The 14,331-nt window shown below is 44.0% G+C and overlaps 1 protein-coding gene across 2 annotated transcripts in view; it reads left to right on the top strand.

Moving 5' to 3' along the window:
- The first annotated feature begins 2,190 nt into the window (after positions 1-2,190).
- The window catches only part of vta1 (vesicle (multivesicular body) trafficking 1), a 28,508-nt gene continuing 16,367 nt past the window's right edge, over positions 2,191-14,331 (top strand). For both annotated transcript variants that reach the window (XM_044049232.1, XM_044049231.1), the window contains exons 1-5: positions 2,191-2,411; positions 3,981-4,075; positions 8,622-8,749; positions 9,192-9,267; positions 9,614-9,731. In XM_044049232.1, coding sequence (XP_043905167.1) covers positions 2,321-2,411; positions 3,981-4,075; positions 8,622-8,749; positions 9,192-9,267; positions 9,614-9,731 — 508 coding nt within the window. In that variant the 5' untranslated portion in view covers positions 2,191-2,320. The remainder of the gene's footprint in view (positions 2,412-3,980; positions 4,076-8,621; positions 8,750-9,191; positions 9,268-9,613; positions 9,732-14,331) is intronic.

Here is a 14,331-nt window from a genome sequence, read left to right on the forward strand (position 1 = left end):
TGTTCCAGTGAGCCTGGGTGAGCCCCTAAGCCAGGTGAGCCTGTGTGAGGAGCCCCTGTCGCAGGTGAGCCCCTGTGTCGCAGGTGAGCCCCTGTGTCGCAGGTGAGCCCCTGTGTCGCAGGTGAGCCCCTGTGGTGGTGGAAGTGTGGGCGGTGTAATCCAACCGTCTGCGGGTCAGGGTTCCGCTAACCCAGTACTCATTCCATTATAAAAGCTTTGCTCTCACACATGTAGTTTCTCTGACCACGGCAGGCAATGTCATCCCAGTTTTTAATTGCCCTGTCTGTGCTTTCATCTAACTCAAACACAAGAACAACGCAGTCCGATCCCTCCGGGGACCAACCAGGTGTGTTGTTGTCTGGTTGACCATTGACCCAGTAGTCTGTTTCTTGTCCAGTTTCGTTTATGTATTTGGCAAGATTTTTGCCGTTGATCCACCGGAAGGTCCTCTCTCGTTGCATGTCGTGCAACCCAATCCATGATCCGTTAAATTTCTCTTTGGATTTATAATTTTTCACAATAAGTTTGGTAAGAAACTTTTGGTCTTCCTCACTCAGAACCACAGCCAGGTCACCACCCTTATCAATACAGTACGAGCGTGCATCTAACCATTTCTTAGCGTCACCTGATAAGAAGAAGCATCGTGAGTCGTGCTCCGTCCAGCCTTCCATACAACGTGAACATGTCAGTGTGGTCATGTCACAGTTTATCTTGTTTGACTTAAGAGAGCGAAGAATCGATCGAAGCTTTCCATTTGTTTCTTTCAGGTTTGAATTGAGTCGATTGGTTTCGTTCACACTTTCCTGACACTGTTTATTTTGCTGAGTCAGGTTTAAATTGAGTTGATTCATTTTGTTCACCCTTTCCTGACACTCTTCATTTTGCTGAGTCAGGTTTGTCTTTATCTTGAAAATGTTTTGCTGTTTTGAGCTGAAATGTGGATATTTACACAACAACTTCTGGTATTCTTCCAGTAATTTTGTTTTTCTACTGATTAGCTGTTGAACATGTTGATTTTCACTGTAATTGTTTAAAAAGTATGTTTTTCTTTGGCTTTTCAGGGGTCCGATGTTACTAGTATAAAATGCAAGAAATCCTAGAGAGAAAAAAATGAAACTAAAACTCAACGCGTGAACACTCATGTTTGTGGCATTCTGTTTCCTTTCAATAACAGTGGAAGCATTCATGTACTCAGCAATGACACTTCCTATGATGTCATTTCTATCCTTTGAAGTGTTTTCAGTGTAATGGGATCTTTTGAACGCACCTGACTTGTATAGTGCCAGGTTTGCAGGTGAATCTCAGCTCTGTGGTTGATGTCAAATAAAGTGAAGCTACCGATTAGAACTTAATAATTCAAAGACAAATTGCAATAGACGTCTGGTAGCTGTACAGTGCCCTCCAGAAGTATTGGAACAATGAGGCCAATTCCTTTATTTTTGCCATAGACTGAAAACATTTGCAGGGTTGATCGTTCTCCTGGTCAACCCTGCCAAGAGATGGGTGTCTAAACTGTGTCTCAACATCTTAGCAGACATCCTGGAATCACTAAATGACAGACTGAGATCAAGCGTGTTGGAACACTTCTTTTATTTTGTCTCTAAATCATTTACAAAACATCAGCGAGTAAGCACTAGAGGACAAGGTTTTTCAGGAGAGCCATGACATTACCACTGAGTCGTGTTGATGACTGAACTGGGAGCCCCTGTGTCGCAGGTGAGCCCCTGTCGCAGGTGAGCTACTAGCCCAGGTGAGCCACTGTCCCAGGTGAGCCCCTGTCCCAGGTGAGCCACTGTCCCAGGTGAGCCCCTGACCCAGGTGAGCCCCTGTCCCAGGTGAGCCCCTGTCCCAGGTGAGCCCCTGTCCCAGGTGAGCCCCTGTCCCAGGTGAGCTCCAGTCCCAGCAGACCCACAAGGATGATCAGCAGGTACACACAGAGAGAGAGAGAGAGGGGGACAGAGAGACAGACAGAGATAGAGAGAGGAAGGGACAGACAGACAGACAGACAGAGAGGGAGCGAGACAGTCAGAGAGAGATACTTTTTGGAAAAGTTTTATTTAAATATTTTTATCATTTTTTTAAAGTAACGTCCGTGTTTTTTGTTTTTGTTGAGAACCTTTTTTTATTCACGTCAAACGTCACGGAGGCGGGACCACCTGAAAGGCCGGTGACGTCACCTGTCCCATGTAGGCGGCCACTCCTATTGGATAAACACGCGGAAGTGAAGAACAGTCGAAGCTAATAACAACTTCTCCTCCACCGTCGCTGCTGCTTTTGTTGTTGTTCTGGACCCTCTGGACCCTCTGGACCCAGACGGACCATGGCGCTGCCGGCTCAGCTCAGATCCATCCAGCACCACCTCCGCACCGCGCAGGAGCACGAGAACCGGGACCCGGTGGTGGCGTACTACTGTGAGTCTGCTGTACTAGCTGCTGCTGCTAGCTGTAACCTGCTGTGTTTACTTGCGCGCACACACAACTGTTAGCTGTTAGCCGTAAACCCTGATAAGCACGCGCCCACAGACGAACACAGAAGCGGTTTGTTCCGGATTAAAATGAGAGAACACTCTGGGACGTTAGCATGGAGCGAGCTAACTTCCGGGCTATCGCTTGTGAGTTTGTGTGTCAGTGATGAGGACATGGCGTCTCTGTGAGGACTCAGTCTGTCTCTAAGCTCAGTCCGGGTCCAGCTGAGTCCAACATAGTCCAACATAGTCCAGCAGTTTGTTCTGGTTTTGACCAAACTCTCCACAAAGTCACGATAGAGAAGAATAAAGTTCTGACAGCAGTGACTCAGCACACACACACACACACGCGTGCGCGCGCGCTCAGACTCACTCTGTCACACCAAACCTCATAGAGAAAATCAGTGATTTTAACATCACACACACACACACACAGGAGTTGCCTCCATCACTAAGTTTCAATGTCTTATTTTTTGAATATTTCATTTAGACTTGACTCAGTGACACAAAGTGACCACAGGAGGCAGCAGAGGACCAGCAGCTCGTGTGTGTGTGTGTGTGTGATGTACAGCAGATAATGACACATGTTTGAACTCAGAAACCTGATAAATGTTACTAAATGTCCATGGAGTGAAATCATTTGTTGTGTCCATGTTTGTCTCTCAGTTTTTAATTTAATATCAATTTATGGCTTCTATTTTTTGGATGTTTGGGCTGATGAAGGATAAAAGCAGCAGTCAGAAGAACTGTGATTCAGGACTTCAAACTGTAGAGGGCAGCATTTCACCTCCTGCCATAATTTGTTAGGAGAAGAAGAAAATTGGTGACTGCAGTGGACAGAAGGATGCAGTCTTGACTACTGAGACACAGCTGAAGACAAAGGACTGATACAGCTGTAGAGCGGGGCTTAGCCTTAATCATTACCTTTCCTGACCAGCAGGGGGCAGCAGCACTGTCTGACTTCCTGTCATTGTGTGTGTGTGTCTACAAAGACACTCTTTGTCACTGAGCGTCAGTGACCACCTGCTGGTGAACTGCCTCACTACACGCCTGAAGCCCCACCCCCCTGTCAAACAGCTCATTGCTCTGTTGTCAGTGTACAGTGACAGTGAGTAGGTAACCTACAGCCCTGTGTGGCCTGTTGCCAGGCAACAAGTGAGAGTAGCTGAAACAGTCAACGTGAACGTTGGATTTCAAACACTGAAGAGACAAAATAAGACATTTGAATTTAGTGATGGAGGCAGCAGTGTGTGTGTGTGTGTGTGTGTGTGTGCGCGCTTCACAAACGTCTCTCACAGTGAGATAAAGACGTGATCATGTGACGTAGACTTGTGTGAACGTGCTTGTAACCAGCCTGTTTGTCATATTGTGTGAATCTATGAGCAGATGTGATTGACAGATGAGGGATTGTGGGAGTTCTCACGGCATCTTCTCAGCAAAAAAGAAGAAAACAGCTGGGATTTGTGTGTAATGATTTACTGAGCTGTAAGCGGGTGTCCTCCTGTCCTCCCTGCAGGTCGTCTCTATGCCATGCAGACAGGTATGAAACTGGACAGTAAAACACCAGAGTGCAGAAAGTTCCTGGTCAAACTCATGGACCAGCTGGAGTCGGTGAGTTCCAACAACAGTGATCTGCAGAATATATGTATATACAGTTATGTTCATAATAATAGCAGTGTGTTTAAAAAGGTGAGTAAACCTCAAAATTCTTCAAATAAATTGTATTCTAATGAACACAAATGCAGTGGGGACACTGCACATTCCATTTCAAAGCAAGAAAATAGGAAAAAGTAATTGAATTTGATAATATTTTACAGGAAGTCAAGAAATATAATGTTCATAAAAATAGCAGTGTTGACATCTTTCTTTACAAACTCAAAAATGTACTGTATAAACTAAGAGATGCTTGAAGATTCAACTTTCCTGAGAATGATAAACTAATATTTAGTTGCATAACCACAGTTTCTGATAACTGCTTCACATCTGTGGTACATGGAGTCGACCAACTTCTGGCACCGGTCAACGGGTATTGCAGTCCACTACTATGTTCCACAATTCCTCTGCATTTCTTGGTTTTGCCTCATGAACAGCATGTTTTATGCCAGCCCACACGTTTTCTATGGGATTAAGGTCCAGGGATTGTGCTGGCCACTCCATTACTTGAATTCTGTTTGTCTGGAACCATGATTTTGCACGCTTGCTGGTGTGTTTGGGGTCATTGTCTTGTTGAAACACCCATTTCAAGGGCATTTCCTCTCCAGCTAACTGATGTACTCAAACTGATCCCTGGTATGTGATACATGGGACCAACACCATAGTATGAGAAACATCCCCATATCATGATGCTTGCACCACCATGCTTCACCGTCTTCACTGTGTACTGTGGCTTGAATTCAGTGCTTGCAGGACGTCTGACAAACTGTCTGTGGACCCAAGAAGAACAATCTTACTCTCATCAGTGCACAAAATATTACGCCGTTTCTTTTTAGGCCAGTCGATGTGTTCTTTGGCAGATTGTAACCGCTTCAGCACAATGGGACTTTGAGTGGGCTTCTTGCCGGTAGCTTGGCTTCACATAGACGTCGTCTGATTGTTACAGTGCTCACAGGCGATCCATGATCTTCTTTGGCTGAGCCTTTGCCATTTTGGTTATTCTCCGATTCATTCCAATAGTCGTTTTTCTTTTTCTTCCTCACTTTTCTGGTTTTGGCTGCCATTTTAAAGCGTTTGATATAATTTTTGCTGAACAGCATATCATTTTCTGCACTTCTTTAAAGGTTTTCCCCTCTTTTATTCATTTCTCAATCAAAGAACGCTCTTCTTCTGAACAGTGTCTTGAACGACCCATTTTACTCTGTTTTTCAAGTACAAATGCACAGCCAGCATATGCAGCATCAGTGGCCTTGATCCTTAAATAAGAGCCACCTGTTTAACACCTATTTTGTTTTACATAATCAATGACCTCACTAAATGAACTCGGCACTGCTATTTTTTACACGTAAATGGTTCAGTTTCACAGAATCAGCAGCATGCACGTCATGCCTGTTGGGTCTGTTGGTTTTCTATACCTTTACTAAACCCTCTAGAAACTTACTTGCAGTGTAGAAGTTGAAATTCTAACAAAAACAGTGATTTATCTTGCTAGTGATGTGGGACACATATATATGTGTGTATATTTTATATATATACATATATATGTATATATACATATGTATGTATACACGTATGTATGTGTATATATTATATATATGGGTATATACGTATATGTATATATGTGTGTATATATATATATATATCTTTATATATATATATGTATGTGTATATATATACACATGTATGTATGTGTATATATGTATATATGTATATATATGTAAATATATTTATTATCGTGAATCACTTAACAACAACGATGTCTAAAAAAGCCTAATGATTCTATATAACAGTTTATGTAAACATCAATGTCAGTCCAGCTGAAGCATATCTGTTGTGTTAATGGTCACGTGTGCACACACACACACACACACACACACACACACACACACACACACAGCTCTCGACAGGAGCCGCTCTAATGAGCTTTTATAAGCTCATCAGGAGGAGGTGAAACTGACGTCTCCACAGGAGTCAAAGAAACCAGCCTGTTTCCTCAAGGGTCTGAAGGAGATGAGAAGCAGCTGCAGACTCTGACAGTCTCTGTGGACTATAAGGGTCCAAAGAGTCCCGGGGGGGTCTGACAGTGCTGTCACTGGACCTCGTTAGCAGGTTTCACGGCCCAGCTGCTGAGAACCAGCCTGAGACTCTCTGCGTCACATGATCACGTCTTTGTCTCACTGTGAGACACACTGCTGCTTCCATCAATAAGTTCAAATGTCTTATTTTGTCTCTTCAGTGTTTGAAAGCCAATGTTCAGATTGAGCTCAGTGACACAAAAGTGACCACACGAGGCAGCAGAAGAGCAGCAGCTCCTGTGTATGTGTGTGGGAGAGTGTAACAGAGAGATAAAGATGTGATGTAGAGATCGTACAAACTTAAACTGACAGAGATTTTATTCCACATGTCTTAAATTAAAGTGGATTATAATCTGTTTTATCTCACCTTATCATTATTACATTACATTCCATATCATTTAGCAGACGCTTTTCTCCAAAGGGACTTACAATAAGTGCATTTAAACATTTGTGTACAAACAAGTCAAACTATAAAGAGCTAGTCATAAGTGCGAGGTATAAGTAAGTGTTTTTTTAAGTCGAGGTAGACTCAAAAGAAATGTGTTTTTAGTCGGCGGCGGAAGATGTGGAGGCTTTCTGCTGTCAGGATGTCGATGGGGAGCTCGTTCCACCATTTGGGAGCGAGGACAGTGAACAGTCTGGAGTTCTGCGAGTGCCTCTGTGATCCTCTCAGTGAGGTAGCAGCGAGCCGGTTTGTCGATGCAGAGCGGAGTGGGCGGGCTGGGGTGTAGGTTTTGATCATGTCCTGGATGTAGGCTGGACCGGATCCGTTTGTAGCATGGGACGCAAGCACTAGAGTCTTGAAGCGGATGCGAGCAGCTACAGGAAGCCAGTGAAGGAGCGGAGGAGCGGTGTAGTGTGGGAGAAATTTGGTAAGTTGAAGACCAGTCGAGCTGCTGCATTCTGGATGAGTTGCAGAGGTCGTATGGCACACGCAGGAAGACCAGCCAGGAGGGAGTTGCAGTAATCCAAGCGCGAGATGACAAGAGCCTGGACCAGAACCTGTGCTGCCTTCTGCGTTAGAAGAGGCCGAATCCTTCTGATGTTGTGCAACATGTATCTGCAAGATGGAGCTGTTGCAGCAATGAGTTGGGTGTCATGGGCGTAGCTGTGATAGGAAAAACCATGAGAGTGAATAATGGAACCAAGAGTGTTGGTATATAGAGAGAAGAGGAGAGGGCCCAAGACAGAACCCTGAGGGACCCCAGTAGATAGAGGACAGGGTTCCGACACGGAACCTCTCCAGGTTACTCTGTATGTTTGGTTTAGAAGATAGGACGAGAGTGACAGCAAGAAGTGCAGGTTCGGTTGAGTGAGCTGCCTTAAAACCAGACTGAAGAGGAACGAGAAGGTTGTTCCGGTGAAGTTAGGAAGAGAGTTGATTAAAGATAGCATGGTCCAGAGTTTTGGAGAGAAAAGGAAGAAGAGAGACAGGTCTGTAGTTATTTACTTCAGACGGGTCACTCTGGGTCACATCAGGGTCATCTGTGCAGGAAAAATAATGACCAACATGTGCTTTTCATAAACAGACTCACAGGAAGCACACACGCACACACATCAAAGCAGCGGATGTGAGTGTGTGTGTGAAGGTAATGAGTCTCTGGTGTCTCCAGGGGACAGCTGTGTCCACTGTCTCTTCTAATTGGCTCAGAGTCGTCAATAAAGTCACTAATTAAGACTGTGACCTGTTTTCGTTTTCGTTGTTGTTTTTGTCGCTGTCCTCTCTGAGATTAGCACAGCGCCCCCTGTGGTAGAAGACGGATGAATACATGAAAGCAGAGAAACGGAGCTTTGCTCTCATACATTCGTCATTACGGTACAACCTCAGGACTTCAGAGGAACGAGCGTCCAATCACAGACGAGCTTCAGCGTCACGTGTTTGTGATTCTTAAATGTTTGAATAAAGTTCTCTTTGAAAAACGTTTTAGACAATTCTACATAAGAGGGTTGTTCTCAGGATGAACGCATGAACTGAGGATGACATCGGGATGAACTGAGGATGCCATTGGGATGAATGGATGAATTGAGGATGAATGGATGAACTCAGGATGACATTGGGATGAATGAAGTCAGGATGAATGGATGAACTCATGATGAACGGATGAACTGAGGATGATATTGGAATGAATGGATGAAATTGAGGTGAATGGATGAACTCGGGATGAATGGATGAACTTGGGGTGAACTCAAGATGAATATATAAATCTGGGGTGAATGAAATCAGCATGAATGGATGAAACAGTAGAGAGGTCAAAGATGGTGAAATAAAGGGATAGTTCAGGTATTTTCTACTGTGTGAGGAACTGATGATGATGTGTATTCATTCATTCATTTATTCTGTGTCTCGTCTCAATACTGTGTGGTTTCATGACATGATCTGACTTTTTCACTGTCAGCCTTGTGTGTGTGTGTGTGTGTGTGTGTTACAGATGAAGCAGGAGCTCGGTGACAATGACTCCATCAGTCAGGAGGTTGTAGGAAACGCCCACATCGAGAACTACGCCTTAAAAATGTTCCTGTACGCCGACAACGAGGACCGAGCAGGACGGTTCCACAAGTGAGTCCTCCCTCCTCCTGTTCGCTCTCTGGTCCCACCCCCCAAAACACCAGGAGTGGTAACATTGTTTGTAATGTTTATTCTAAGTGTGTGTGTGTGGTAAAGGGATAGACACACACACACACACACACACACACACACACGAAATAAGAACCTTCCTCCAACAAAGAGGCCATTCACTCACTCACCTTAAGTGTGTGTGTGTGTGTGTATCAGAACACAGCTCATATGTTCTGTAACCAGTGTATTTAGGGGGGGTCAGAGGTCATGGGGATGACTCAGTGAATCATGTGCTGAGGCAACATGATTCGTCTCCATGACAACCTGACACACAGGTGGATGAAAAAAGAGTGTTTTCTCTGTTCACATCTAAACCCCACATCCTTTCTCCTCTTCTCCTCTTCTTCTCTTCTCCTCTTCTCTTCTCCTCTTCTTCCTGCAGGAACATGATCAAGTCCTTCTACACGGCCAGTTTGCTGCTGGACGTCCTGTCTGTGTTTGGAGAATTATCAGAGGAAGTAAGAGGGAAATCATCACGTCACGTCAAATCACATCACGTCAAGTCTCATATCAAATCACATTAAACTACTGTAGAGACTTTTCACAATAAAACATCATTGAAGCTTTATTTAGTTTTAATAATATTATTTAGTCATCACAGTTACACAGTTATTATTACTTTTGTCAGATTCAAGTTATTTCCGTGACCATTGTGAGTTTTTCTTTCATTAACCGAAGGGTACCAACAATTTTGTCCGTGTGTGTATTTTACTGATTATGGACCATAGGCTCCGCCCTTTAACGATTAAGATTATTGGGGCATGAGCACTCACACACTGATACTGACACGACATTTGTCTCCAGAACATTCAGCACAGGAAGTACGCCCGCTGGAAGGCCACGTACGTCCACAACTGTCTGAAGACTGGAGAGACGCCGGTTGCTGGACCCATGGCCATGGAGCAGGAGGACGGAGACACAGGTGAGATGTTACCTGGTGTGACCTGGTGTTTGTTAGTTTCATCCCATGTGACCTGATGTTTCTTAGTTTAATCCTGTGTGACATGGTGTTTGTTAGTTTAATCCCTTCTGACCTGGTGTTTGTTAGTTTAATCCCATGTGACCTGGTGTTTGTTAGTTTATCGTGACCTGATGTTTCTTAGTTTAATCCTGTGTGACATGGTGTTTGTTAGTTTAATCCCTTCTGACCTGGTGTTTGTTAGTTTAATCCCATGTGACCTGGTGCTTGTTAGTTTCATCCCATGTGACCTGGTGTTTGTTAGTTTAATCCCGTGTGACCTGATGTTTCTTAGTTTAATGACCTGTGTTTGTTAGTTTACCTGGTGTTTGTTAGTTTAATCCCATGTGACCTGGTGTTTGTTAGTTTCGTGTGACCTGGTGTTTGTTAGTTTCATCCCTTGTGACCTGGTGTTTGTTAGTTTCATCCCATGTGACCTGGTGTTTGTTAGTTTAATCCCTTGTGACCTGGTGTTTGTTAGTTTAATCCCATGTGACCTGTGTGTTTTGTTAGTTTAATCCCTCTGACCTGGTGTTTGTTAGTTTAACCTCCCATGTGACCTGGTGCATCCCATGTGACCTGGTGTTTGTTAGTTTATCCATGACCTGTTGTTAGTTTAATCCATGACCTGGTGTTTGTTAGTTTAATCATCCCGTGTGACCTGGTGTCTTAGTTTAATCCCATGTGACCTGGTGTTTGTTAGTTTAATCGTGTGACCTGGTGTTTGTTAGTTTAATCCCGTGTGACCTGATGTTTCTTAGTTTAATCCCATGTGACCTGGTGTTTGTTAGTTTAATCCCATGTGACCTGGTGTTGGCACTGAGCTGCTGACCTTTGATGCTGTAAACTGTAAATTTGACCTTTAGTGGAAACAAATGTTGGGAAAACAGAGCAGCCGATAAATGTTAGCGTCACAGTCTAAAGTTCACATGTAAGTGAGAAGCTGAACAGGAAGTTAACCTTTGTGTTTAATGCTGCTGCTGCTGCTGCTGCTGATAACCTTCCGGCGCCTTTCTAGCAACTCCGTGTGTTGTCCTACCTTGAAGGCAATTCTCTTGGTTTCTATTGAGTATATAGATATATATATATGAGTATATATTTATATTGAGTTTCTATATAGTATATCCCATGGATATGGATTATTTCACGCAGAGACTCATGTATTTAAGCAACTTTTTGCATGCTCTGAGAGCAAAGTCGGTGCATCGGTGTGGTTCCGTGTTTACCTGTGGACGTTAGGAAGCCGTACCGAGGCTTCAGAGCCGGCACTAGGCTAAAAGCTAGGCGGCTAGCTAAGAAACGGAGATTCAAGCCTCCGGTACCTTCTATGATCATGGGGAATGTGAACTCACTACCAAATAAGATCGACAAACTGGCTGCGCTGACAAAGAACCTCAAGATCTACACGGAGTGCAGTTTACTGTGCCTAATTGAAATGTGGCTAACGGACAGCATCCCAGACGCTAACGTGGAGCTACCGGAGGTCAGCACAGTCAGAGTGGACAGAGAGACAAGACTCTGTGGAAAGCGTTGCCACAGCGCTGTGGCTAAACTACAAACACAGCATCCAGAGGCTCTTGTGTTAATCACTGGGGACTTAAATCATGTTACTCTGGACAAAATACTGACCGTCGACTGCACAACTGAGTATATTAATTTCTGTATGGACATTATGGGAAGGGCAATTCAGTTAAACCAGTTCTTTAAAGGAGACATATTATACCCTATTTCCCAAGTTAAAATAGTTCCCTGGTGTCCTAATGAACATGTCAGTGACATGCTTTGGTCAAAATACCATAAGGATGAAGCATCATAGCAGTTCAATAACCCTGCTAAACCCGCCCCTTTCAGAACGCTTGGTTTTGTGCATGGTCCCTTTATATGCAAATGAGACACAGGCAAACACACGCCCACTTCTTCCAGGGGGTTTCTGATTTGTCCTCTTTACAGAGCTCACTCGCTCAGCTCCTGTTCCCTCCCCTCATTCCTCTCCCCCTCCCTCCACTAGTTCTCTGACAATATCAACATGACAGCGTGAGCAGAAAACAGCGAGAGTGCCGTCACAGGAAGAGACGTCCTACATAAGGAACGAGCCGAACACTGTCCAACTGTAAATCAGTTAAAAACACTTAGAGACAGCACCACTGATCCACCGCTGATCGCTGCATAAACAGCTGCTGTATGTGATTGTATCAGACTGAGTCTGTGCTCCGGTCATGGAGGACGTACTGAACAAATATGTTTAATTAGGACGTGTCAGAATGGTCAGTTATGACCTCTATGTGACCTTTTCTTAACAATGTGTGTGTTTGTACGTCGCTGACTAAATACGGCGACCGCTGGCCGCAGTCTGATGTGAAGTGGTGCGAACACACGAACACACGTTTGCTGACTTTATCCGGCACATTAGCTTCATATATAAAATCCTCTGTAAAACACTGTGCTCCACTGTGCAGCCACCAACAGCACACTTGTCCCTCCGCGTTGACATAATACTGCTCTTCCTCCCTCGCCTGCACTCTCGCAGGGACAAGGTGGAGCTAAGGTGGAGCTCTCCAAGTAAACTTACTGGTGGGGCGGTAACATTCGCGGTGAAATGCGCATGCTGTCGTCATAAGTGCAGGGAATTCAACATTGAGCGTTTTATCGCCTATACTTACACTAAGGGGGACCACGAAAAAAGTCTATCTATCTATCTATCTATCTATCTATCTATCTATCTATCTATCTATCTATCTATCATCTGCTCACTCTCCTGCACCGAAGTCCACAGAGAAAATGAGTAATTTTAACATCACAGACACACACTGCTGCCTCCATCACTATGTACAAATGTCTTATTTTGTCTCTTCAGTGTTTGAAAGCCACCGTTCAGATTAAAATCAGTGACACAAAGTGACCACACGAGGCAGCAGAGGAGCAGCAGCTGCTGTGTGTGGGAGAGTGAGTGGTTTCCCACTGAGATAAAGACGTGATCATGTGACACAGTCAGCTGTGACTGAACTCAGCCTTTAAACTCCTCAGCATTTGGAACCATTTTCTCACATTTCTTGTAGAAACTGTGTCAAATCTCTGGAGACGATAAGCACACAGACCACGCCCACCTGTGACACCGCCCTTCAGCAGTGACATCAGTAACACACACACACACCCAGCCTGTGTGTGTGATTAGCTGTTCACTGGTCTACGATCTTCATCTTTTTCTTGTTCATAAAGCTTTAATATGAACTCGACACCACTGCAGTACACCTGCCAGGCCTGTGGGCGGCGCTGTAACACTGCCACAGACCAGGATGGTGGGCGGGGCTTTGACATCATTGTTATCTTAAAGTAGTACATCGGGCGTATTCACTTTCCTCGTCAACGCCCTCTTGTATGAACGGGATTTGTTTGTCAAACACTGGCTCAGGACCCACAGATGGGTCGTGGGACCCAAATGAAATGCAGAAATAAAATAAAAATGAAATTCTGTTCACGATTTCTTCAAAAAAGAAATGCTAAATCACCACCGCACAGTCAAAGGGCCACAGCAGGATCCTCCGCTGCCCCCTGCTGGGCCTCATCCTGCCCTGTCCTCTGTGGTCTGCTCGGGAACGTTTACGACATCCCGTGATGTAAATCTTTCATACTTTAACAACTGAATAAATAATATGTTTATTGTTGTTTATCCAGTGATTGTGTCAGTGATGCCTTTCATCTTTGTCCTCTCTCGTCAAACATTCGTTAAACGTCCGCCGTCAGCGCTCGCAGCGTTCACTGTTAGCGGCGACTCAGCGCCCGCGATGTCCACTACTGAATGTGTGCGTTGAATAGTGGCTGAAGTCTGTGGAGACATGAAGCTGTGAGTGGGTTAATTAACCTCTGGGGGAGCACACACACACACACACACACACACACACACACACAGAAAGACCATTGTCTCGCTGCAGCTCTGACTTTTCCACAGACTGGGAGGAGAACAAGTTTAGCAAGAGGAAAGGAATGGAGGGTGTGTGTGTGTGTGTGTATGTGTGTGTGTGCGCGTGTGTGTGTGAGAAAACAACCTCCAGAGCTCGGTCGTTAAAACATGAATGTTGTGTTCACTGACTAGGTCATCATTGGAAAATGTGTTTTCTCTGATATTACAGGCATTTGATGTGAATGTTTTTTAGTTGATCTTAATTTAAAGCCACACTATGTAACAATTTAAAGCTACAGTATGTAACAATTTAAAGCTACAGTGCTACACAATTTAAAGCCACAGTATGTAACAATTTAAAGCTACAGTATCTAACAATTTAAAGCTACAGTATCTAACAAGTGAAAGCTACAGTATGTAACAATTTAAAGCTACAGTATGTAACAATTTAAAGCTACAGTATGTAACAATTTAAAGCCACACTATGTAACAATTTAAAGCCATAGTATGTAACAATTTAAAGCTACAGTATGTCACAATTTAAAGCCACAGTATGTAACAATTTAAAGCCATAGTATGTAACAATTTAAAGCCATAGTATGTCACAATTTACAGTATGTAACAATTTAAAGCCATAGTATGTAACAATTTAAAGCTACAGTATGT

This window comes from Solea senegalensis, linkage group LG17 (genome assembly GCF_019176455.1).
Source record: "Solea senegalensis isolate Sse05_10M linkage group LG17, IFAPA_SoseM_1, whole genome shotgun sequence".
Lineage (NCBI taxonomy): Eukaryota > Metazoa > Chordata > Actinopteri > Pleuronectiformes > Soleidae > Solea > Solea senegalensis.